The 26,723-nt window shown below is 35.9% G+C and overlaps 1 protein-coding gene across 1 annotated transcript in view; it reads left to right on the top strand.

Annotated features, from left to right (window-relative positions):
* The first annotated feature begins 4,211 nt into the window (after positions 1-4,211).
* The window catches only part of KLHL4 (kelch like family member 4), a 177,031-nt gene continuing 154,519 nt past the window's right edge, over positions 4,212-26,723 (top strand). Inside the window, 3 exon segments of the mRNA XM_039221751.1 lie at positions 4,212-4,484; positions 4,486-4,599; positions 4,602-4,666. Of these exon segments, the coding sequence (XP_039077682.1) occupies positions 4,212-4,484; positions 4,486-4,599; positions 4,602-4,666 (452 nt within the window).

Here is a 26,723-nt window from a genome sequence, read left to right as displayed (position 1 = left end):
ATACATAAACTCTTCTGCATATAGCAGTCTATATTATGTTGATGGTCTCTTAGGTTTGAACACATTCTTTTCTCCTTTCCTCCCATGTTTCTGGATATGTTATTATATTTTATATCACTTTTTTGTGTGTTCCTTGACTAATTTTTTACAGAAATATTCATTTTTACTGCTTTTGTCTTTTCTTACCTCTATACTGTCACTTTTGGTCTCTCCTTTCCACTCAAAGTATCCACTTTAGTATTTCCTATAGGACTGGTCTTGTGGTCATGAACTCCTTTAGTTCTCATTTGTCTGGGAAACTATCTCTCCTTCTGTCTGAGTGATAGCCTTGCTGGATAGAATACTCTTGGTTGCAGATTTTTTCCATTTAGCACTTTGAATATATCATGCCGCTCCCTTTTGGATTGCAACATTTCTGTTGAAAAATCTCCCTCAAGCCTTATGGGTTTTTCATTTTAAGTTAATGACTTCTTTTTTGTTGGTGCTTTTAATTTTTTCTTTATCCCTATATTTTGCCAGTTTAATTACAATTGTCTTGTGGTTCTGCTTTTGTTGATTTTTATGGGAGTTCTCTGTGCCTCCTGGATCTGGGTATCAGTTTCCTCCCCCAGATTTGGGAAGTTTTCAACTATCATTTCTTCAAATGCCTCATTTCTCTCTCATCTTCTTCTGGGACTCTTATAATATGAATGTTATCATGTTATATGGAGTCATTGTGTTCTCCATGTCTATTCTCACTTTGCACAATTCATTTTTCTCTCTTTTGTTCATTTTGGTTACTTTCTAATACTCTGTCTTCTATGTCACTGATTCATTCCTCTTCTTTTTTTTCCATCCTGCTGTTCATTCCACCAAGCACATTTCTCATTTTCATTTATTGAACTCCTTATCTCTGCTATGTTATGCCTTATCTCTTTGTTAAGAGTCTCACTCATGCCCTCCATTTTTTTTTTAAGTTCGGTGAATATCCTTATGACCATTGCTTTAAATTTTCAACCAGATATGTTATTTATATCTGTTTTGTTTAGATCTCTGGCTGTGGTTTTGTCCTGTTCTTTCATTTTGGATAAATTTCTCTTTCTTCTCATTTTATATGCCTCTCTGTGTCTGTTTCTCTGTGTTAAGAAATTCAGGTGTGTTTTGGGCTCTTGAAAGTAGCAACTTTCGGAAAGAGAGTTTCTGAAGTGCCCTCCAGTGCAGTGTTCCCTGTTAATCAGACTCTGACAGTCCAGGAAAGTATCCTATGTTTGTTTATTATGATTTTCTCATAATAGAGATCTTGATTCCAAGAAATTTACTTAGAACATTTACTTATCCAGATAACATAAAAGGTAATGTATGATTAGTTTCTAGAACTCATTGATTTTGCTTGGGAATTCTCAGAAAAACTATTTGAGATTCTCCTCGAAGACTTATATGTTAAGTATCAGAAAGGGACAACACATTCATGAAGGAAAGATGATAAAAGCTAACATTGAGACTTAAAATGCTTGTTGGAAAATAGATTGGGAAGTTCAAAATGAGAGTGATCTGTTTGTAAGTTGCATAAAAGTCAACTATCTATTAATGTGTATTTATTAATTTTTAGTGCCAGAACAAACACATTATATCAGTCAGGGTTCTCCAAAGAAATTGAGCCAATAAGATGTGTGTGCGTGTGTGTGTTCTATGTATCTATCATCTATCTATAGAGACATTGATTTATTATAAGGAATTGGATCAGATGAATTATGGAGGCAGACGTGTTCTAAGATATGGATAAGCAAGTTGGAGACCCAGAAAATCCACTGGTATAGTTTCTATCCAGTGGCTGGCAGGCCTGAGACCCAGGAATAGTTAATAGTTCAGTTAGATTCTGAAGTCAGGAAAAAAAAATGATGACCCATCTTGAGGACAGGCAAGAAGATTCTTATTCAAGGAAGTGTCGATATTCTGTTTATTTGGCCTTCAACTGATTGGATGAAGCTCACCCACATTAAAGAAGACAATTTACTCAGTCTGTAAACTTAAAAGTTAAACTTACCCAGAAACAGCCAAAATAATGCTTAACCAAATATTTGGACACCCTGTTGCCCAGCCAAATTGACACAAATTTACCATTACCCATACAAAAACAGAGAATAAAAGGAAGTTATAATTAGATTTATAGAAAACTGTAGGTAAAATACCTACAAAAACATTGAAAAAGATATTCTTTGTTTCCAAGCTTTTAAAATCCACTGCAAGTAGGAACTTAAAAATTTCTTCAGCCTCTCCATATTGAGTATGACGAAACTGTGATTCAAAGAAGTAAAGTGACTTATTCAAGATTATACAGCTCATTAACCATAAAGCCAGAACTGAAACCTAAACCTTACAATTCTTATATTCTTTCTAAGAATACATTGGTATAATTTCCCCTAACCTGTGTTCATTACATGAAAACTGGATAAAATTCAAAGTAAATTTCAAAATGGCATTGGTGAAACATTTCTGAATGTAGTGATTCTGATTTAGATATCAAATTACTTTGTACATGGTTATTACTGAATTATGTGGTAATTCAGAGTTGATTCAAAACATGCCCTTTTTTAATCCTCTAACAAAGACTTTTTAAACAAAGAAAATAGACCTTTAATGCTCCTTGCAAAAGTAAATAACATGATTAGAAGGTATTTATATAGACACAGAGCCAGAATGGACTCTTCAGTTTCAAGTTTTGATCACTGAGAGAGACACCTCTTCTAACCTAACCAGCTTGGAAAAACACTTCTCTCTTCCCTTAGGTGTAGACTTAAAATACTGTTAATACATCTGTTAGACCACCTTTTCCAAAGGGGAATCACCGAGAACAAAGCCCACAAACACAAAAGGAGTTGGTTATTCAGGTTTATTTTAGTCTGGCCAGACGACCCCTTCTGAGCACCCGAAGAATCCTTGGAAGAGCGCCCCGCAGAGGCTTATATAGGGAGAGGGGCGAAGCTGGTGTACAGAAGCGAGAATTTTGCGGTTAGAGGTGGGGGTTGCTTAACAGTTGCTTGAAGAACATGTTTGACCATTCTAATCAAAATGTTCACTAAAGATTTACATCTCAGGGGCTTGCTGCAGCCAGGAGGAGCTATGTTTCTCAACCCCTGACCTTTAACCTGAATAGAGTTTGAGATCAAACAATGGTTGGTATTTCTCATTTGCAAGCCCCTCATCTTTGGGCCCAAGGGAGTTTTTACACATCCTCTAGTGAAGAAAGGGAAACAAACCATAGGACTCTTAGTGATAGAGAACAAACTGAGGGTTAATGGAGGGAGGTGAGTGGGAGATGGTCTAGATGAGTGTTGGGTATTAAGGAGGGCACTTGTGATGAGCACTGGATGTTGTATGTAAGTGATGAACCACTGAATTCTACTCCTGAAACCAATATTGCACTGTATGTTACCTAGCTAAAATTTTAATTTGAAAAATACATACTGTAGTGGGGCATGTGTGCTTTTAATCATGGGTAACCAACACTGTCTCATGTTTCTGAAACCCTTCAGGTTTTTAAGTGAATATTAATGTAAAAACGTTCACTAGATCTTATGTAAAAGTAACTACAAACCTGCATGAGAGGACTGATGACAAGATGCTGTTCCTTAATAAACTACAATCAAAATTTCCATAAGTACCTAAAAGAAAAACCCATCATAATAAATCCCCTGGTACAAATTTTTCTAGGACAAAATAGTGTATTTTTAGAAGTGCACTAAAGGGGAATGAATCTGGCAGGAGGTGGGGTGAGTAGAGGGAATCTAGAAGGAAGTGAGTTTAAATACTGCTTTTGCTCACTTGCTTGGGTTCAAGCCATAGCTACTGTAATTCAGGTAAGGAAGAAGAAGCTCAGTAAGATTTGCAAATCCAGGTGGGAGGGCTGTAAGCATACAAATCCAGCAGCTGCAGTGTGTTGGGATAGTTGCTTTCCTGTGCTAAGCTGATTTACTTCTTTAAGGTCTGATCTCATCATCCTGTCAGTGTGAGATCCCACCTAAACTGTTAGCTACAGTTTTCTGCTTCAGTTAGAAAGCTGGAAGTATTCACAGGGCACCACCACAGGCAGTGGGGGAGGGGAGGGAAGCAAGAAAGACTGCTCTCAGCACTTGTGCTTTTGTTAGTTCTACAGAAGAGGCAGGGAAACAGGAGATAACAAAGGCTCCATTTCCTTTCTGTGAGAGAAGGCTTTTGTCTTTCCTCTTGCAACAATGTCAGTATTTGGCAAAAAAGAATTCAGTGTGAAACAGATCCTAAGGCTACACTGGAGGTGGTTTAGTCATCCTTCTCAAGGATCATCCAACACTGGAAACTGCCTTCAGCAGGAAGGATATGAGCTTAGAGGGACCCCGGTTCAGGGCACATTGAACAACCACTCTCTGGACAGAAACAGACTGAAAAACAAAAAGAACAATCTTTTCCACGCCAACATACTAACATCAGTGCCAGGACCAGCCCCCCCCCCCCCCCCCCCCCCCCCCCCCCCCCCCCCATCAAAGAGCCTTTCAGAATCCTCACTCACAAAGCCTGGTAGAATATCTTCCAGCAAATGAAGATACTCCTAAGGCAGTTTCAGAAGAGAATTTGTTTAAGGAAGCCTTGTGAGAAACACTTAACAAGATTTGGAGATGATTGCTGCTGATAATACAGAAGATTCTACAGCAAGGTAGGAGTTTTCAGTTGCATAATTGAAAGCCATAGATTAGGTTAACTCTTCAACTCTTATTTAGTGTTTAAATAAAAGTGCTATAATTATCTCTGAATTTGTATGCAGCCAGTCAACTTTTACAAGAAACTCCCTCCTCTAAGTCTATAAAGGAAAACAGTAATAATACATACGTTTTGATAACCAAAGGGAAATATGTTTTAGGTTGGTGAGTTTACTTTTCTGATTCCATTCCAATTCTGTTAAGATTTCTGTTTTAGGGTTAAGAGGTATTTATTATAATTACTAAAATTTTGTAAATATCTTCTGTGGCTTGGAGATTCACATACTTGTTATTCTCTATGCAAGTATAATGAATTACGTGAATAGAAACTCTGACTTTGTGAGTTAGGCCAATTTTGACACAATAAAAGCCCTAACTGCTCAATACATTCTTATCTGTTACATAGTACATAGTTGCTGTATTTACACTCAATAAATACATTTCTTTATATGAGAGTACAGAACAGCTTTCTTTGGCATTTGAGATTTATTTGAAGTTGTATTTGTTTCACAGATAGTTAACAATCATGAAAACATTTCACATAAAGCAAGTAGTGAAATGGTCCTTATAACAGTGAGATCTTAGAATACGAAATGGAACATATCAGCTATTTGAGGACATTAAAATGAAATAAGAAGTGATAATAAAGTATAGCTTCCGTATAGTTCATAAAATTTGATTTTGTCTTTATTTTTGTGTCCACTAATATTGTTGGAAAAATAGATATTTATTATCTGTATGTTAATGTTATCCAATATAACTTAACCTAGTAGATTTTTACTATTTTTTTCTTTTTCATTATCAGATTTTTCCCCTCATATATTGTAGACACAACTGATAATGTTGGCAGTGTAATTAAAGTGTAAAAGAACCATAAGAAAATAAATATTTTGATATATTATGAATTATGTAACAGTTCGCATGAAGCTATGCTTATTTATTTTGAAATGTGCTTCTAGATTTTTTTCAATATATCTTTCTGATAATTCCTTCCTTCCTTATATTTAAAATGTAATATGAGTAGAAAAAGTAATATAACATTATGACAAATGACACTCAACTGTGCAATTTTGTGCCTTTGTAGGAACTCAGTCTTCTTTTTGAAATGTAAACATGCAAAAGACTTTGTGAAATGACTTTAAGTGTAATTTTAGGTTGTTTTGGATACAGGCATTTTAAGAAGTAAAGTGGATACATAATAATTTTCTTAAATATTTTGTGATTATGCAAGAAAATGCTATATAATTGCTGGAATAGCAGGTTGTGTTTAATACAACTAATTGGACTTTCAAAATAATATGTAATACATGCTTTTAGATTCAGCACATTTTCTTTTTTTACTTTATGAATATAATTTATTCTCAAATTGGCTTACATACAACACCCAGTGCTCATCCCAACAGGATTCCTCAATTCACATCACCCATTTTCCCTCTCTCCTGCCCCCCAATTCACCCTTAGTTTGTCATCTGTATTTAATAATTTCTTATGGTATTTTTTCCCCTTTCCTTTCCCCCATTGTCTTCTATTCAATTTCTCAAGATCCACATATGAGTGAAAATATATGATATCTGTCCTTCTCTGACTGACTTATTTCACTCAGCATAATACCTTCCAGTTCGATCCATATTGCTGCAAATGACATGATTACATTCTTTCTCATTGCCAAGTAGTATTCCATTGAATATATAAATCACATTGTCTTTATCCATTCATCAGTTGGTGGACATTTAGTCTCCTTCCATAATTTGACTATTGTTGAAAGTGCTGCTGTAAACATTGGGGTAGATGTGTCCATATGAAACAATAGTCCTGTATCCTTTGGATAAATTCTTAGTAGTGTTATTGGTGAGTCATAGGGTAGTAATACTTTTAATTTTTTGAGGAACCTCCACACTATTTTTCAGAGCAGATGCACCAGTTTGCATTCCTACCAACAGTGCAAGAGGGTTCCCATTCTCCACATCCTTGCCAGCATCTGTAGTTTTCTGAGTTGTTTATTTTAGCCACTCTAACCAGTGTGAAGTGGTATCTCAGTGTGGCTTTGATTTGTATTCCTCTGATAAGGAGTGGTGTTGAGCATCTTTTCATGTGTCTGTTGGCCATCTGCATGTCTTCTTTGGAAAAGTGTCTATTCATGTCTTCTGCCCATTTTTCACTGGGTTATTTTTTGGGGGGTGTTGAGTGTGGAAAGGTGTTTATAGATTTTGGATGCTAGTCCTTTATCTGATATGTCATTTACAAATATCATTTCCCATTCTGTTGGTCGGTTGCCTTTTACTTTCATTGATTGTTTCCTTTCCATTAGAGAAGCTTTTTGTCTTGCTGAGATCCCAATAGTTCATTTTTGTTTTTAATTCCCTTGCCTTTGAAGATGTGTCAAGTAAGAAATTGCTGTGGCTGAAGAGGTTCTTGCGGGCTTGTTCCTCTAGGGTTTTGATGGTTACATATCTCATATTTATGTCTTTAATCCATTTTGAGTTTATTTTTATGTATAGTGTTAGAAGGTGGTCTAGGTTCATTCTTCTTGCATGTTGCTGTTCAGTTCTCCCAGCACTATTTGCTAAAGAGACTTTTTCCCAATTGTATACTCTTTCCCTCTTTGTCAAAGATTAGTTGGCCATACATTGGTGGGTCCAATTCTGAGTTCTCTATTCCAGTCCATTGGTCTATGTCTCTATTTTTGTGCCAATACCAGAGTGCCTTGATGATTACAGCTTTGTAGTAGAGACTAAAGTCTGGGATGGTGATGCCTCCCTCTTTGATTTTCTTCTTGAATATTACTTTGGCTATTCGGGGTCTTTTGTGGTTCCATACAAATTTGAGGATTCTATCTTCGAGCTTTGAGGAGAGTGTTGGTGTAATTTTGATTGGGATTGCATTGAATGTGTAGATTGCTTTGGGTAGTATTGACATTTTAACAATATTTATTCTTCCAATCCAGGAGCATGAAATGTTTTTCCATTTCTTTATGTTTTCTTCAATTTCCTTCATAAGTTTTCTATAAGTTTCAGCATACAGATCTTTTACATCTTTGGCTAGATTTATTCCTAGGTATTGTATGGGTTTTTGTGCAATTGTGAATGGGATCAGTTTCTTGATTTCTCTTTCTGTTATTTCATTATTGGTGTATAAAAATGCAACCAATTTCTGTATGTTGATTTTGTACCCTGCGACATTGCTGATTTCATGGATCAGTTCTAGTAGGCTTCTGGTGGAGTCTGTCAGGCTTTCCATGTAGAGTATCATGGCGTCTGCAAAAAGTGAAAGTTTGAATTCTTCTTTGCAATTTTGATGCCTTTTATTTAATTTTGTTGTCTGATTGCTGAGGTGAGGACTTCCAATGTTATGTTAAACAACAATGGTGAGGGTGGACATCCCTGTCGTGTTCCTGATCTCGGGGCAAAAGCTCTCAGTTTTTCCCCATTGAGGATGATATTAGCTGTGGGCTTTTTATAAATGGCTTTTATGACGGCTGAGTATGTTCCTTCTATCCTGACTTTCTTGAGGGTTTTTATTAAGAAAGGATGCTGTATTTTGTCAAATGCTTTTCCTGCATCTATTGACAGGATCATATGGTTCTTATCCTTTCTTTTGTTAATATGATGTATCACATTGATTGATTTGCAAATATTGAACCAATCCTGCAGCCCCCAAATGAATCCAATTTGATCATGGTGAATAAATCTTTTTACATGCTGTTGAATTTGGTATGCTAGTATCTTGTTGAGAATTTTTGCATCCATGTTCATGTAGTTCTCCTTTTTTGCAGGGTCTCTGTCTGGTTTGGGAATCAAGATAATTAATGCTGGCTTCATAGAATGAGTCCAGAAGTTTTCCTTCCATTTCTATTTTTTTGGAACAGTTCGAGGAGGATAGGTATTAACTCTGTTTTAAATGTCTGGTAGAATTCCCCAGTGAAGCCCTGTGGTCCAGGACTCTTATTTGTTGGGAGATTTTTGATAACTGATTCAATTTCTTCACTAGTTATGGGTCTGTTCAAATTTTTTATTTCTTCTTATTTGAGTTTGGTAATGGATGGGTGTCTAGTAATTTGTCTATTCCTTCCAGGTTGTCTTGTGTATTGACATATAATTTTTCATAATATTGACTGATGATTGTATTTCTGAGGGATTGGTTGTGATACAACCATTTTTAATTTGTGATTTTATCTATTTGGATCCTCTCTCTTTTCTTTTTGATAAGACTGGCTAGGGGTTTATCAGTTTCGTTTATTTTTATTTTTTTAAAACCTCTTAGTTTCATTGATCTGCTCTACTCTTTTTTATTTTTATTCTATATTGTTTATTTCTGCTCTGATCTTTATGTCTCTTTCTCTGCTGGGTTTAGGGTTTCTTTGTTGTTCTGCTTCTAATTCCATTAGGCGTGCTGTTTGATTTTGTATTTGCAATTTTTCTTCTTTCTTGAGATAAGTCAGGATTGCAATGTATTTTTCTCTTTTTTTTTCTTTTTTTAAATGTTTTATTTATTTTTGAGAGAGTGATAGAGACAGCATGAGCAGGGGAGGGTCAGAGAGAGAGGGAGTTACAGAATCCGAAGACAGGCTCCAGGCTCTGAGCTAGCTGTCAGCCCAGAGCCTGACACGGGGCTCAGACCCATGAACCGTGAGATCATGACTTGAGCCAAAGTTGGACGCTTAACTGACTGAGCCACTCAGGCACCCCTCAATGTATTTTTCTCTTAAGACTACTTTGCTGCATCCCAACGTGTTTGGATTTGTGTTTTCATTTTCATTTTTTCCATATATATATATTTAATTTCTTCTTTAATTGCCTCGTTGACTCATTCTTTCTTTTAAGATGTTCTTTAATCTGCATGCATTTGAAGGTTTTCTAAACCTTTTCCTGTGGTTGATTTCAAGTTTCATAGCATTTGATCTGAAAGTTTCACTGCATGGTATGGTCTCAATTCTTTTATATTTATTGAGTGATTCTTTGTGACCCAGTCTGTGACCTATCTTAGAGAATGTTTCATGTGCTTTCAAGAAGAATATATATTCTGCTGCTTTTGAATGGAAAGTTCTAAATATATTTGTCAAGTCCATCTGGTCCAGTGTTTCATTCAAGGGCATTATTTCTTTATTGATTTTCTGTCCAAATGATCTGTCCTTTGCTCTAAGTATTAAATTCCACTGCAATTACCACATTCTTACCAATATGATTGCTTATGTTTATGATTAATTGTTTTATATATTTGGGTTCTTCCGAATTTGGTGCATAAATGTTTATAATTGTTAGCTCTTCTAGATGGTTGGATCCCATAATTATGATATGATGTCCTTCTTTATCTCTTGTTACAGCCTTTAGTTTAAAATCTAGTTTGTCTGATATAATTATCACTACTCTAGCTTTCTTTTGACTTCCAGTAGCATGATAGATGGTTCCCCATCCACTCATTTACAATCTGAAGATGTCCTCAGGTCTAAAACGGGTCTCTTGTAATCTGAAAATTGATGGGTCATGTTTTTTATCCATTATGATACTTTATGACTTTTTAAAAAAATGTTTTGACTTTTTTTTTTAATGTTTTTTTTTTTAATTTATTTCTAGGAAAGAGAGAGAGAGACAGTGTGAGCATGGGAGGGTCGGAGAGAGAGGGAGTCACAGACTGAAACAGGCTCCAGGCTCTGAGCTGGCTGTCAGCACAGAGCCCGATGCGGGGCTCGAACCCACGAACCGCGAGATCATGCTAAGCGAAAGTTGGACGCTTAACCGACTAAGCCACCCAGGCGCCCCAAAAATGTTTTGACTTTTAATCATTTCGAGAGATAGAGAGGGACAGAGCATCAATGGGAAGAAGAGATACAGAGACACAGAATATGAAGCAGGCTCCAGGCTCTGAGCTGTCAGCAGAGACCCTGACATGAGGCTCGAGCCCATGAACTGTGAAATCATGACCTGAGCTGAAGTCTGATGCTTAACCGACTGAGCCACCCAGGCACCCCTAATACCATATGTCTTTTGAATGGAGCATTTAGTCCATTTAAATTCAGTGTTATTGTTGAAATAAAAGGGTTTTGAATCATTGTGTTATCTGTAGGTTTCCTGCTTGTATTGATGTCTCTGGTCCATTGTGGTCTTTTCAACATTCCACTCACAGAGTTCTCCTTAGGATCTCTTGTAGAGCTGGTTTATTGGTGATGAATTTCTACAGTTTTTGTTTGGGAAAACCTTTATCTCTCCTATTCTGAATGACAGGCTTGCTGGATAAAGGATTCTTGGCTGCATATTTTTCCTATTCATCATATTGAAAATTTCCTGCCACTCCTCTCTGGCCTACCAAGTTTTAGTAGATAGGTCTGCTACTACTCTTATGTGTCTACCCTCACAGATTAAGGTATGTTTATCCCTGGATGCTTTCAGAATTCTCTCTTTATCTTTGTATTTTGCCAGTTTCACTATGATATGTCATTCAGAAGGTTGATTCAAGTTATTTCTGATGGGAGTTCTCTGTCCCTCCTGGAATTCATTGATTTTTTCCTTCCTCAGATTGGGAAAGTTCTCAGATATGCTTTGTTCAAGCACACCTTCAGCCCCTTTCTCTCTCTTCTTCTCTAGAACTCCTATGATAGGAATATTGTTCCGTTTCATGGAGTTACTTAGTTCTCTAATTCTCCTCTCAGTGATACAGAATTTTTTTATTTCTTTTTTTCTCTGCTTAATCTTTTTGATAATTTAATCTTCTATTCCACCTATTCTCCTCTCTGCCTCTTCAATTCTAGTTGTCACCTCCTCTAGTTTATTTTGCACCTCATTTACAGCATTTTTCAATTAATCATGACTATTTTTTATTTCCTTGATCTCTGCAGCATAGATTCTATGCTGTTTTCTATGCTTCAGGTTCAGTGGTTAATCTTACGACTATTATTCTAAATTCTAGTTAGGTTATACTGTTTATATCTTTTTTGAGCAATTCTTTAGCTGTAATTTCTTCCTGGAATTTCTTTTGAGGAAAATACTTCTGTTTCATCATTTTGGCTAGTTTTCTGTCCATTATACGTTTTCAATGCTTGTTATGTATCTGCACCTGTGAGCACTACTATATTAAAGAAGGGTCATACACTGTCCACGGCCTAGCCCTTTAAGTGGTGTTTTTTGGAGACTTGCTTTCTGTTGTTGTGAGTTTGGTTACTTTATCACCCTACTTGCAGTGATGTTTTGAACCCTCCACTAGGTGTACTTTGATGTGTTTGTTGAAGTGGCCCATGTCCTGTCAGATTGTCCCATTGGGTCCCTGGAAGTGACAGTCTCTTTTCCACCCAAGCTTTCCAAGTTCAAAGTTCATTAGCTTCAACAATGCTTTGTTTGTGAGATGAGGGAACTTCAGATCCCCCTACTTTCCCGCCATGATTGCCCTTCCCCCAATTCAGCACTTTTTCAACTGATCTCTCTTCACCATGAATTACAATTTTAGGAAATGATGGATTTTGAGATTAATATTAAATGCATTTGACTCTGTGATAGAGAAATTTAAATTATCCATTGTGACCTCCTGATAAAATATTTTAAGATTCCTGAATTGATTCCAAGATTCCAAGATTCCAAAATATGAGAATATTTTTACAGTAAGTTAGTTGCTAAAAACATGCTGGGTAAAATGTCAAATATAAATTGTCACCAAGGAATATTTTTAAAATATATATTTCTCTTTTATTTTATTTCTGATAGTTTACATGTTCTAAAGAAATGTTCTATTAAATATATTTTGATTAAAGTGGAAAGTTAATATCTTCTTAAATAGGGGGAGTGGTTTTATAGATGTGCCAATGATATTTTTAAAATTTTTTTTAATGTTTTATTTATTTTTTAGAGAGAGATAGAGACAGCATGAACAGGGGAGGGTCAGAGAGAGAGGGAAACATAGAATCTGAAATAGGCTCCAGGCTCTGAGCTAGCTGTCAGCACAGAGCCCATCACAGGACTCAAACCCACGAGCTGTGAGATCATGACCTGAGCTGAAGTCAGACGCTTAACTGACTGAGCCACCCAGGTGCCCCATGTGCCAATGATATTTTAAGCAAAAGAGAAGGTATAAGTTAAGGAACTTATTAATTAAAATACGATGGCTTATTAATCTTTCATTAGTTATTCTCCATTATGTCTTAAGGAGGGTTTGAGAAGGACCTTTCTATGTCTAATGCATCTCTTCAACAAGACTGGGGAATAAGAGGAAAGGATCCTGAGAAATTGGCAACAGCCTCACATTCCCTCTTGTGGTAAACAAACAAGGAAATAAACATGACAGTCCATGTGGGGAATTATCACACTACTGCAAGATGGGCTGTGACCATCTGGGCAAAGTGAGATTATGTAAGTCATCCTGATTTCTGCAAATATTGCAGAAAATTAATAGAGAATGAGCTAAATTATTAAATTGTGGTGTAAATGAATAACACAGTTATTTCTAAAGCAAATATTAAAATTATATGTGATGAATCACTAAATTCTACACCTGAAACAAATATTCATTGTAAGTTATCTAACTAGAAATGTAAATAAAAATTTGTAGAAAGAAAAAAATAGTTATATTAATATGTTGGTTTGAGGCTTTTAGAGCCCCAAAACATTCCTATGTAATTGAGTTGTAATTTTGTACTTCATTTAAGAGCAGCACTGTATCATGATCATCCCTAGCATTCTAAAAATCAGAACAAATATTTTAACAGTATGTTATGGTCATGCTTTTTATACGACTGAGTTCTGATTTTTGTTTGCTTATTCACTTGTTTTTGGATTCCACTTATGAATGAAATCACATGGTATTTATCTTTCTTGATCTAATTTATTTCACTTAGGAAAATCTTAACACTGCATTATTCAGTATAAACTGTTACTTCAAAGGAAAAAATAAGGAACAAACTACAATGTTTAGTTTATAGAAAGTTTATGGTTAAATCCCTTTACATATAGTTTAAAATGTATGGTACAAGATTAGAGAAATTATTCAATTGCTTTACTAAATTTAGAGCATTTTAACAAATAATTTAAAATTAATGCACTGATTCCAAACCATTTTAGAGATCTTGATTTAAATCTTTGCTACTTATAGCCGCATTCCTGAAAGTGAACTACTATGGTCCTCATGTTTCATTTCTAGCAGTATGGTATTGCATATATATTTACATTAACAGTAATTAAAATGTATTTGGTGTTTGAAAATTTTGGGACTTCTTTCAATCTAAAGATCTAACAATATGTTAGGTTCATGTTCCTTTAAATACGATAATTAAGCATTTTTATAGATGTTATTTCTGATATTTGAAAGGCAACTATTTTATTTCTGCATGTGGAAATAGAAATAAAGCACTCAAAATGTGTGGTATTATTTAATATGTGGCTTGAAGCAACATATTTATTATATCAACCTGTTAAACATTGCCTAAATGTTCAGACACTTAGTACTTTATTTTTTATTCTTTTTTAAAAATGTTTTAATTTATTTCTGAAAGAGAGAGAGAGAGACAGCATGAGCAGGGGAGGATCAGAGAGAGAAGGAGACGCAGAATCAGAAGCAGGCTCCAAGCTCTGAGCTAGCTGTCAGCACAGAGCCCAACGCGGGGCTCGAACCCACAAACTGTGTGATCATGACCTGAGCCAAAGTCAGACGCTTACCCAACTGAGCCACCCAGGTGCCCCTAGACACTTAGCACTTTAAAGTTTACCTTTAAACTTCTATGTCTTCTTTCTGACTTTTGTAAGATACCTCCTTATAGCAATCTTATCAATGTCTTTCCTATGATTTTGTAAGTAAAAATTACTTACAATGGTATATGTATATGACTGTAAAATTTTTATATTTGAAGAATATGAAAACAAAAATCAAGGTAGTAGAGTGGGGAACACTAGATACTCAATAATAATAACACTCAGATTGAAATAAAATGTTCTGTAAAATGTATCTGGAACATTTTGTAGTGACATAAAATAAGAAAGTCCTCAAAAAATAATGATGGGGCTATGTCATGTCAAAGGACATACATGCCAACTCTAAAAGTTCCCAATGACCAAAGCTGGAATAATGTTAACAATAAAATAAAGTAGTATTTTATAATATACCAAAATTTAAAAAATAGATATTCGTAAGTACATATTGATATGAATAAGTAGATAAATAAATAAATAAATAAATAAAAAAGACAAATGTATTATGTAGAAAAATGCCATATGATTTATGTACGTACTCTGCCCTCAAGAGGTAGAGGTGAATACTGTGCTTTAAGTGTGGGCTATACATATTGACTTATTTCTTTTTTTTTTTTTAAATGTTTTATTTATTTCTAGGAGAGAGAGAGACAGCATGAGCAGGGGAGGGTCAGAGAGAGAGGGAGACACAGACTCTGAAATAGGCTCCAGGCTCCGAGCTGGCAGTCAGCACAGAGCCCGACGCAGGGCTCGAACTCACGAACCGCGAGATCATGACCTAAGTGAAAGTCGGAAGCTTAACCGACCAAGCCACCCAGGCGCCCCTGACTTATTTCTTAAAAGTGACACAGTATAGTACCATTGTTGGGAGAGGAGTAAATTTATAATGGAGAAACCTGACAAGTACTAGCTGAGCCAGGTAATTAGGTAACATCAAAAGTACTCAGTAATTTTGACAGTGTGTACACTTCGTATGATGTGATGAGAATGGCACTTCTGTCCTCTCCTCCCATAAACCTGTAACCTCTCCAGCTAATCATGAGAAAAATATAAGACAAATTCAAATAGAGGAACATTTAAAAAGTAGCTCATGGAGCACCTGGGTGGCTCAGTCGGTTAAGCATCTGACTTCGGCTCATGGTCATGATCTCACGTTCATGGGTTTGAGACCCGCATTGTACTATGTGATGACAGCTAGCTCAGAGCCTGGAGCCTGTGGACTGCTTCAGAGTCTGTATCTCCCTCTCTCTCTAACCCTCCCCTGCTCATGCTCTCTTTCTCTCTCAGAAATAAATAAATCATTAAGAAAAATAAAGTACCTCGTCTGTAATCTTCAAACTACTAATGTCATCAAAAAAATGAAAGTCTGAGAAACGGTCACAGCCAAAAGGATCCTAAGAAGACATGAAAAAAAATATGGGATGTCGAACAGAAAACAGACATTAGGTAAAAAATGAGGAAATTAAGAATGAACTTAAGTTAACTAGATAGATTAATTAATTGTAACAAAACTGCCATACAAATGAAAGTTAATAATAATGGAAACTGGATGTGAGCTTTATGGAGACTATACAATTATTAGACTATCACAATTTTTCTGTAAAACACAGTATTTTAGCAAGTGCTTTTCTAGTATGTAGATTCCATAAATCAATATTAGAAGATTATGCAGTTTTAAGATTTTGTTGTTTCTTTGTTTTCTTTAGTTTTGTTCTTTGTCAACTGATTAAAAGGATATTAAATAAAAGCAGTGGGCTATTTCCTTTACATTGTCATTAACATAATAAATAGCCTAAAGGCAATCCTAGGGAAGAGAGCTAAAGTTTTGAGAATATCTAAAACCTGTATGCAATTTCTGGTCCAATCCTAATTATATGGATTGTGGTTGTTATTTAAAGGGGTACATGTACCCAATGTTTATAGCAACATTATCTACAATTATTAAATTATGGAAACAGCCCAAATGTACCTCAACTAATAAATAGATAAAGAATATATGACACTGCTAGGAATTTACCCAAGGGATACAAGAGTGCTGATGCATAGGGGCACATGTACCTCAATGTTCATAGCAGCACTCTCAACAGTACCCAAAACATGGAAAGAGCCTAAGTGTCCATCAATGGACGAATAGATCAAGAATATGTGGTTTATCTATATAATGGAATGCTACATGGCAATGAGGAAGAATGAAATCTGGCCATTTGTAGCAACATGGATGGAACTTGAGGGTGTAATGTTCAGTGAAATAAGTCAGGCAGAGAAGGACAGAGAAGGACGTGCAAACCATATGTTTGCATATATAGGAGGATTAGGAGGAACTTAACATAGGACCATGGGGGAGAAGAAGGGGAAAATAGTTGGGGAGAGGGAGGGAGGCAAATCATGAGAGACTCTTTTTTTTTTTTTTTTTACAAATAGTTTATTGTCAAATTAGTTTCCACATAACACTCAGTGCTCATCCCTACAAGTGTCCTCCTCCATGCCCAGCCCTCCTCCCCCCCAACATCCATCAGTCCTCAGTTTTTGTCAGCATTCAAGAGTCTCCATGAGAGACTGGGCACTGGGTGTTATATGAAAACCAAGTTGACAATAATCTAAGAAAAAAAGAATATGTGACATATATATAATGAATATTACACAGTTATCTAAAAGAATGAAATCTTGCCATTTGTTGCAGCTAGAATGTGTTATGCTAAGTGAAATAAGTCAGTCAGAAAGAGACAAATACCATATGATTTCACTCATGTGTGGAATTTAAGAAACAGAACAAATGAACACATAGGAAGGTAGGGAAGGGGAGAGAGGGAAACAAACCACAAGAGATTCTTAAAAATAGAGATCAAATTGAAGATTAATGGAGGAGGTGGGTGAGAGATGTGCTACATGGGTGATGGGTATTATGGAGGGCACTTGTGATGACCAGTGGGTGTTGTATGTAAGTGATGAACCACTGAATTTTATTCCTGAAACCAATATTGCACTGTATGTTAACTATGAAACTAATATACATATGTGTATATTTATATATATGTGTATATTTATATACATATATTGATATATATGTATATAAAATAAAACTGTAATGAAAAAAATTCTAGTCCTGGTAGTCAAGAAATCAGGTTTTAAAATACAATAAAAAAGAAAATTAAGAAAAAGTCTTAAAAAGAACTACCTAAGGAAAGGTAACTAAAAGTGAGCAAATTGAAATCCAATAGTTTTCATTTATCTGCTGTTTTAGGATGTAGCATTACATAATGCTTTACTCTGAAACACAGAAAAATAACAGTGTTTCCCAAATCAATATATTGATACACTATTTACATATGTCTAGAATTTGCACTTGAAGAGAGCAATACTAGTGATCATTTTTCTTAAAACTATCAGAAGTGAGGGAGATAGGGGAAGATGGCAGATTGGGAGGACCCTACATTTATCTCATCCCATAGATAAAACTAGATAACCCTCATATCATTGTAAATAACCTAGAAAATGACCCAAAGGTGGGAATAATGAACTCCACAACCAAAAGTAGAGGCCACATCAAAGAAAGCAGGAAGGGTGGAGATGTGATTTGAGACCTAAACAGACTGTGGCCCTCTTTAGACAGGAGGGAGCTGGAAGCACAGTGAAGGGCAAGAAGCAGATCTTACATAAAAAACAAACACGCATAATATTTGGCTTTGAAAAGTGAGAGGGAATGAATTTCATGAGTTTTTATAACCAGTGGGACTTGAAGCCTGGAATTCTAAAAACTAGTGGGCTTGGCTTTTGGAGAGCTCTGAGAGGCCTAGTAATCTGAGTCCCTACCCTTAAAGAAGCAGCATGCCAAACAGCCTGAGCATATACAGCATAGAACCAACAGTTAGATAAATGCCTGGGGCATATGGAACTGAGGGTGATTTACTCATTACACAGAATGGCCCAGACAGATAGGGATATCAGAGAGACCCCTCTAAGAACAAAGGTGCTGACAAGGGCCATTTTCCTCTCCCACCCCTCAGGATAAAGACACCCTGCCCTTACTACCTACTTAACATGCTTATACTAAGCCTTGTGCCCCACCCTTTAACTAGCAGTATTCCTTGCTTCAGTCTCAAGGCTGTGGGGCCTCTCCCTCAGAAACCAGGACACACTTTAGTAACACCCCATCTCTTGACCCATGCCTTATGTGGGGTCCCAATCCTAGTGGCTGCAGTGGTCATAGCAATGACTATGATGGCAACATTGGACGCTGAAGAACCCTGAGCTGCACCTTGTAAAATGCATGTCCCACCCATGCATGCTGTGCAGATCTACTTAGGCCAAGTTATCTTGGCAGCAGGGGCTCCAGGTCTCATTTAGCAAGCAGACCAGATTGTATCTTGTTAAAATTCACTTCACACCTCCTAGTGACAATGCACTATGCATAACAGGCAAAAAGTTACTGGACACAACCAGACTGAAGGAAAAAACAGCCAGAACACAAGAGGGCATACACAACACACACAGGAGTCATTCCCCGAAGCTCCAGGTCCTGGGAGCAGGGGATACTGCACTGCATGCTGCTATAAGGCTTCTTCTTTATAAGACAATTACTTTCAAAATCAGGAAACATAGATATGTTCCTAATACAGAGAAACAGATACAGAGAGTTAGACAAAATGAGGATATGGGGAAATATGCCACAAGTTAAATAATAGGACAAATTCATAGCAAGAAGACTTAAGCAAAGCAGATATAAGTAATATACCTGATAGAGAACTTAAAACAATGTTCATAAAGATACTCACTGGACTTGAAAGAAGAGTAGAAGACATAAGCAAGACCCTTAGAAAGAGACAGAAAATAATAAATTAGAGATGAAGAATAAAATAAATGAAAAAAAAAACACTTAATGGAATAGGCAAGATGAAACTGAGGAATGAATTAATGACCTTGAAGACAGAATAATGGGAAGTAACCAAACTGGGTAAATGAGAGGCAAAAGATTTTGCAAATTGGGCATTGTCTTACAGAATTCAGTGACTCCATTGAGAACTATAACATTGACGTAAGAGATTCTTAAATACAGAGCACAGGGTTGATGGGGGCTGGGAGAAAGTGGGTGATGGTCATTGAGGAGGGCACTTTTTGGGATGAGAATTGGGTGTTCTATGAAAGTCAGTTTGACAATAAATTATATTTAAAAAATAATAACATTTGTATTATAAGTGTCCTAGAAAATGAAGAAGGGTAAAAGGGGCGGAACTTTTATTTGAAGAAATAACTGAAAACTTCTCCAATCTGGAGAAGAAAACAGATATCCAGACCTAAGAAGCACAGATATCCCACCCCCAAAATCAACACAGGGAGGTCCACACTAAGACACAAGTAGTTAAAATGGCAAAAAGTAGTGATAGAGAAAAAATTTCATCAGAAAGGGAAGAGAATATAGTTACATACAAGGAAAGGCACATAATATCAGCTGGTTCTTCAGCAGAAACTTTGCATTCCAGGAGGGAATTGCATGATATATTCAAAGTGCTGAAAAGGAAAAATCTCAAGTCAAAAAACAAAAACAAAACAAACAAAAACAAAAACAAAACCCTCTATCCAACAAGGTTATCATTTAGAATAAAAAAGGAGTTGGGTCACCTGGCTGGCTCAATTGGTTAAGCGGCTGACTTCGGTTCAGGTCATGATCTCATGGTTCATGAGTTTGAGCCCCACATCGGGCTCTGTGCTGGCAGCTCAGAGTCTGGAGCCTGCTTCAGACTCTGTCTTCTTCATTCTCTGCCCCTCACTCACTCACGTTATGTCTCTCTCTCTCCTAAAAATAAATAAACATTAAAAATAAAAAAAAAATAGAAAAGGAGTTAGAATTTGTTTCTCAGAAAAAAGAAAAGAATTTCTCAAACAAAAACTACAAGATTCCATGACCACTAAACCAATCTTACAAGAAATATTACAGAGGTCTGTTTGAATGTAAAAATAGAGCTTAAAGGAGAGTATGAACAATAAGTATATCTGTAATTCATCAGGAGATTCACGTAATAAAAAGATATAAAATATCATATAATATATGTAAAATGTTAGAGGAAGAGGCCTAAAGTGTTCAAACTTAAGTGACCATCAACTTAGTATAGATGTTGTATACAAACCAAGTGGTAAGCACAAATCAAACAGCAGTAAGAGATAAGCAGAAAATAAAAAAATTGTCCAAATATATCACTAAAATCCTCCCAGCAAACCAGGTAAAGCAGCAAGAAAAGAAAGGCTAAGAGAAAAACTATAGAAACAACCACAAAAATGTAACAAAATGGCAATAAATACATATTGATCAAAATTCCCTTAAATGTAGGGATGCCTGGGTGGCTCACTTGGTTAAGCATCCGACTTCAGCTCAGGACATGATCTCGTGGTCTGTGGGTTTGAGCCCCGTGTCAGGCTCTGTGCTGACATTTCTGAGCCTGGAGCCTGCTTTGGATTCTGTGTCTCCATCTCTCTGCCCCTCCCCTGCTTGTGCTCTCTCTCTCTCAAAAAAATAAATAAGCATTAAAAAAACTAAAAAAATAATTCCCTTAAATGTAAATAGACTCAATGCTCCAATTAAAAGACACAGGATAACAGAATTAATAATAATGATAATAATAAGGAACAATCTATATACTACCAATAAGAGACTCATTTCAGACCTAAAGACAACTGCAGATAGAAAGTGAGAGGATGAAGAAACATGTATCATTCAAATGGATGTCAAAAAAGAAAAAAAAAAGGCCAGGGTACCAATATCTATATTGGACAAAATGTATTTTAAGACAAACACTGTAACAAGTGGGGGTGCCTGGGTGGCTCAGTCAGTTAAGGATTTGACTTCAGCTCAGGTCATGATCTCATGGCTCATGTGTTCAAGCTGCATGATGGGCTCTATGCTGACAGCTCAGAGCCTGGAGCCTGCTTCAGATTTTGTCTCCCTCTCTGTCTGCCTCTCTCCACTTGCACTCTATCTCTTTCTTTCAAAAAATAAATAAACATTATCTTTAATAAAATAAATTTTAAAAAGACTGTAACAAGTGATAAAACAGGTATTATAGGGAGCCTGGGTGGCTCAGTCAGTTAAGCGTCCGACTTCAGCTCAGGTCATGATCTCATGGTTTGTGGGTTCGAGCCCCGCATGGGGCTCTGTGCTGACAGCTAGCTCAGAGCCTGGATCCTGCTTCAGATTCTGTATCTCCCTCTCTCCCTGACCTTCCCCTGCTCACACTGTCTCTCTTTCTCTGAAAACAAACAAACAAACAAACAAAAACCTAGGTACTATTATCATAATAAAGGGGACAATCCAGAAAGAAGATAGAACAATTATAAATGTTTATGTATCCAACATGGAGGCACTCAAATACATAAAACAGGTAATAACAAACTTAAAGGAACTAATACATAGGAACCCTAATACTAGGGTTCTTTAACACCCCACTATCAATGGACAGATAATCTAAACAGAAAATATACAAGGAAACAATGGCCTTTAATGACACAGAGAAGCAGATGGACTTAACAGATATATTCGGAACATTCCATCCTAAAGCAACAGAATTCACATTCTTTTCACATGCACAGGGAACATCCTCCAGAATGGATCACATATTAGGCCACGAACAAGTCTTAACAATTTAAAAACTATTGACATACCATTCATATTTTCTGACCACACCACTATGAAACTAGAAATCAACCACAAGAAAAAAAATTGAAAAGACCATAAATACATGGAGGTTAAATAACACATTACTAAATAATGAATAGGTTAAGCCAAAAATAAAATAGACATAAAAACATACATGGAAATAAATGAAAATGAAAACAAACCATCCAAAACCTTCATGATGCAGCAAAAACGGTTCTAAGAGGAAAGTATATAGCAACACAAGCTTATCTCAAGAAACAGGAAAAATCTCAAAACAAAACGAAATAAAAAAACAAAAAACCCAACCTTACACCTAAAGGAGATATAAAAACACCAAACAAAATCCCAAGCCAGGTGAAGGAAGGAAATAATAAATACTGGAGCAAAAATAAGTGATAAAGAAACAAAGAAAAATAAGGCGGATCATAAAACCATGAACTGGTTATTTGAAAAAAACCAAATCATTGATAAACCTGTAACCAGACTCATTAAGGAAAAAAAAAAGGAACCAAATAAGCTAAGTTACAAATGTAAGAGGAAAAGTAACAACTGACATTAAAATTACAATTGTAAGAGAATATTATGAAAACGTATATGCCAGCACATTGGACAACCTAGAAGTGGATATATTCCTAGAAACATACAACAACCAAAATTGAAACAAGAAAAAATGGGAAAATTTGGACACCAATTATCTGCAACAAAATTGATCAGCAATCAAAAAAACTGCCATAAAACAAAAGTCCAGGACCAGATGTATTTTACCAAACATTTGAAGAACAAATACACAGATACCAAAATACACAGATGTATTTTACCAAACATTTAAAGAACAAGTACACAGATACCAAAATACACAGATGTATTTTACCAAACATTTAAAGAACAGTTAAATGAATAGACACTTTTCCAAAGAAGACATCCACATTGCTAACAGACACATGAAAAGATGAGCAACATTATGCATCATCAGGGAAATACAAATGAAAACCACAATGAGATACCACCACGCCTGTCAGAATGGCACTGTTGGTGGGAATGCAAACTGGTGCAGCCACTCTGTAGAACAGTATGGAGGTTCCTCAAAAAATTAAAAGTAGAACTACCCTACAACCCAGCAATTGTACTATTAGGTCTTAATCCAAATGATACAAAAATACTAATTCAAAGAGGTACACGCACCACTTTGTTTATAGTAGCACTATCCACAATGGCCAAGCTATGGAGAGATCCCAAATTTCCATTGCCTGATGAATGGTTAAAGAAGATGTGGTGTGTGGGGCGCCTGGGTGGCTCAGTCGGTTAAACATCCGACTTCGGCTCAGGTCATGATCTCACGGTTTGTGGGTTCAAGTCCCGCGTCGGGCTCTGTGCTGACAGCTAGCTCAGAGCCTGGAGCCTATTTCAGATTCTGTGTCTCCCCCTCTCTCTGACCCTCCCCTGCTCACGTGGTCTCTCTCTCTCTCTCTCTCAGAAATAAATAAAACATTAAAAAAAGAAGATGTGGTATGTGTATGTTTGTGTAATAATAATATAATAATAATAATAGGCATCAAAAAGAATGAAATCTTACCATTTGCAAAGATGTAGATAGAGCTAGAGTGTATTATGCTAAGTGAAATAAGTTAGTCATAAAAAGAGTAATAGCACATGATTTCACTCATATGTGGAATTTAAGAAAAAAAAAACAGATGAACATATGGTGGAGAGAAGAGAGAGGGAAACACACCATGAGGGACTTTTAAAGATAGAGAACAAACAGGGCTGATGGAGGGAGGTGAGTGGGCGATGGACTAGATAATTGATGGGTATTAAGGAGGGCACATATGATTAAGCACTGGGTGTTGTATGTAGTGATGATTCCCTGAGTCCTACTCCTGAAATCAGTATTGCACTGTATATTAATTAAATAGAATTTAAACAAAATTTTTGCAGAAAAAATGTAAAAAGAGAAAAAATATATGTAATATATTTTCTTCTCAAACTAATCCAATGAACAGAAGAGAAAGAAAAAAAATTAAAAATTCATTATGAGATCAGCATTACCCTGATGTCAAAAGCAGATAAAGACATGACATGAAAAGATGACTATGGGCAAATATCTCTGATGAACATCAATGCAAAAATTCTCAACAAAATACTAGTAAATTAAATCCAACAATACATTAAAAATGTCATTCATTATAATTAAGTGGGATTTCTTTCCAGGTTGCAAGGATTTTTCAATAATTGCAATTTACCAATGTGATACATCACATCAATAAGAGAAAAATATAAAAACCTTATGATTATTTCAATAGAATCAGTAAAAGCATTTGACAAAGTACAAAATCCATTCATTATAAAAGCCCTCAACCAAGTAGGTTTAGAGTGAATGCATCTCAACATAATAAAGGTCTTATATGAAAAACCCACAATGAACATTATAGTCAATGGGGGAAACCTGAGGCTTTCTCCCTAAGGTCAGGAAGACGACAAGAATGTCCACTCTCACCACTTTTATTCAACATAGTACTGGAAGTCCTAGTTACAGCAACCAGACAACAAAATAAGTAAATAAAAAAGGAATGCAAATTGCTAAGGAAGAAGTAAAACTTTCACTGCTTGCAAATGACATAATACTGTATAAAGAAAACCCTCAAGACTCCACCAAAAAATACTAGGCCTGGTAAATAATTTCAGGAAAGTCTCAGGATGCAAAAGTCAATGTGCATAACTCAGTTGTACTTCTATACATTAATAATGAAGCAGCAGAAAAAGTTATTTTAAAAAATCCCACTTACAATTACACCTAAAATAATAAGAAACCTAACCAAATAGGTGAAAGATGTGTATTCTGAAAACTATAAAATTCTGATGAAAGAAATTGAAGATGGCAGAAATGGAAAGACATTTCATGCTCATTGATTGGAAGAACAAATATTGCTAAAATGTTTATACTACTCAAAGCAATCTACACATTTCATGCAATCCCTATCAGATACTGACAGTAGTTTTCATAGAACTAGAACAAACAGTCCTAAAATTTGTATGGAACTACAGAAGATCCCAAATAGTGAAAGCAATCTTGAAAAAGAAAAATATAGCTGGAGGTATCACAATTCCAGACTTCAAGTTATACTACAAAGCTGGAGTAATCAAAATGGTATGGTCCTGCCACAATAATAGACACATATATCAATGAAGCAGAATAGAAAACCCAAAAATAAACCCAAAATTACAGCATGAATTAACCTTCAACAAAGTGGGAAAGAATATACAATTGGAAAAATACAGTCTTTTCAACAAACGGTATTGAGAAAAGTGGAGAGCTACATGCAAAATAATGAAAGTGCACTAGACACCATACACAAATATAAACTCAATGGATTAAAGCCCTAAGTGTGAGACATGAAACCATAAAAATCATAGAGGAGAATACAGGCAGTAACCTCTTTGACATTGGCTATAGAAACATCCTTCTACATTTTTCTCCTGAGGCAAGGCAATCAAAAACAAACTATTGGGACTACATCAGAATAAAACTTATTTACAGCAAAGGAAATAATCAACAAAGCTAATGGAAAGCTATGGAATGGAGAAGATATTTGCCAATGACATACCTGATAAAGGGTTACTATGCAAAATATATAAAGAACTTACACAATTCAACATCTAAAACCCAAATAATCGAATTTATAAAATGGGAGGAAGACATGAACAGACATTTCTCCAAAGACATACAGATGGTCAGTAGACAAATTGAAGATGCTGAACATCACTCATCATCAGCGAAATGCAAACCGAAACTACAATGAGATACTCACATCTGTGCCCTTACACCTGTGATAATAACCAAACTATAAAACCTAAGAAACAAGTGTGGGCGAGAATGTGGAGTAAAAGAAACCTTCCTGGCACTTTTGATGGGAATGCAAACTAGTGTAGCCACCATGGAGAAGAGTATGAAGGTTTCTCAAAATGTTAAAAATAGTAGTACCCTGTGGTCCAGGAATCATACTACTGAGTTTTGACCACAAAAATGCAGAAAAACTAATTCAAAGGGATACTTCACTCTTATGTTTAAAGCAGAATTATTTACAATAGCCAAATTATGGAAACAACCGAAGTGTCCATCGATTGGTGAATAGATAAAGAAAATGGAATATTATTCAGCCATAAAAAGAATGAAATTGGGGCGCCTAGGTGGCTCAGTAGGTTGAGTGGCTGACTTCAGCTCAGGTCATGATCTCACGGTTGTGGGTTCCAGCCTTGCATCAGGCTCTGTGCTGAAGCTCAGATCCTGGAGCCTGCTTCGGATTCTGTGTCTCCCTCTCTCTGCCCCTTCACCTCTCGTGCTCTCTCAAAAAATAATAAATAAATGTAAAAAATTTTTAAAAAGAATTAAATCTTGTCATTTGCAACAACATGGATGGAGTGAAAGTATAATACTAAGCAAAATAAGTTAGAGAAAGACGAATAGCATATGATTTCACTCATATGTGGAATTTAAGGAAGAAAACTAACAAGCAAAGGTAAAAAGGGAAATCAAGAAATAGACTCTTAACAATAGGGAACAAACTGTTAACCAGAGATAAGGTGTGTCGAGGGATGTGTGATATAGGTGATGGGGATTAAAAAGTACACTTCTGGTGAGCACTAGATGATGTATGCAATTGTCGAATCACTATATTTTACACTGAAGTCTAATATAACACTATGTCAACT

This window comes from Hyaena hyaena, unplaced genomic scaffold (genome assembly GCF_003009895.1).
Source record: "Hyaena hyaena isolate Hyena2069 unplaced genomic scaffold, ASM300989v1 scaffold_1017, whole genome shotgun sequence".
NCBI classification, from domain to species: domain Eukaryota; kingdom Metazoa; phylum Chordata; class Mammalia; order Carnivora; family Hyaenidae; genus Hyaena; species Hyaena hyaena.
This window is presented reverse-complemented; position numbering and strand designations above follow the sequence as displayed.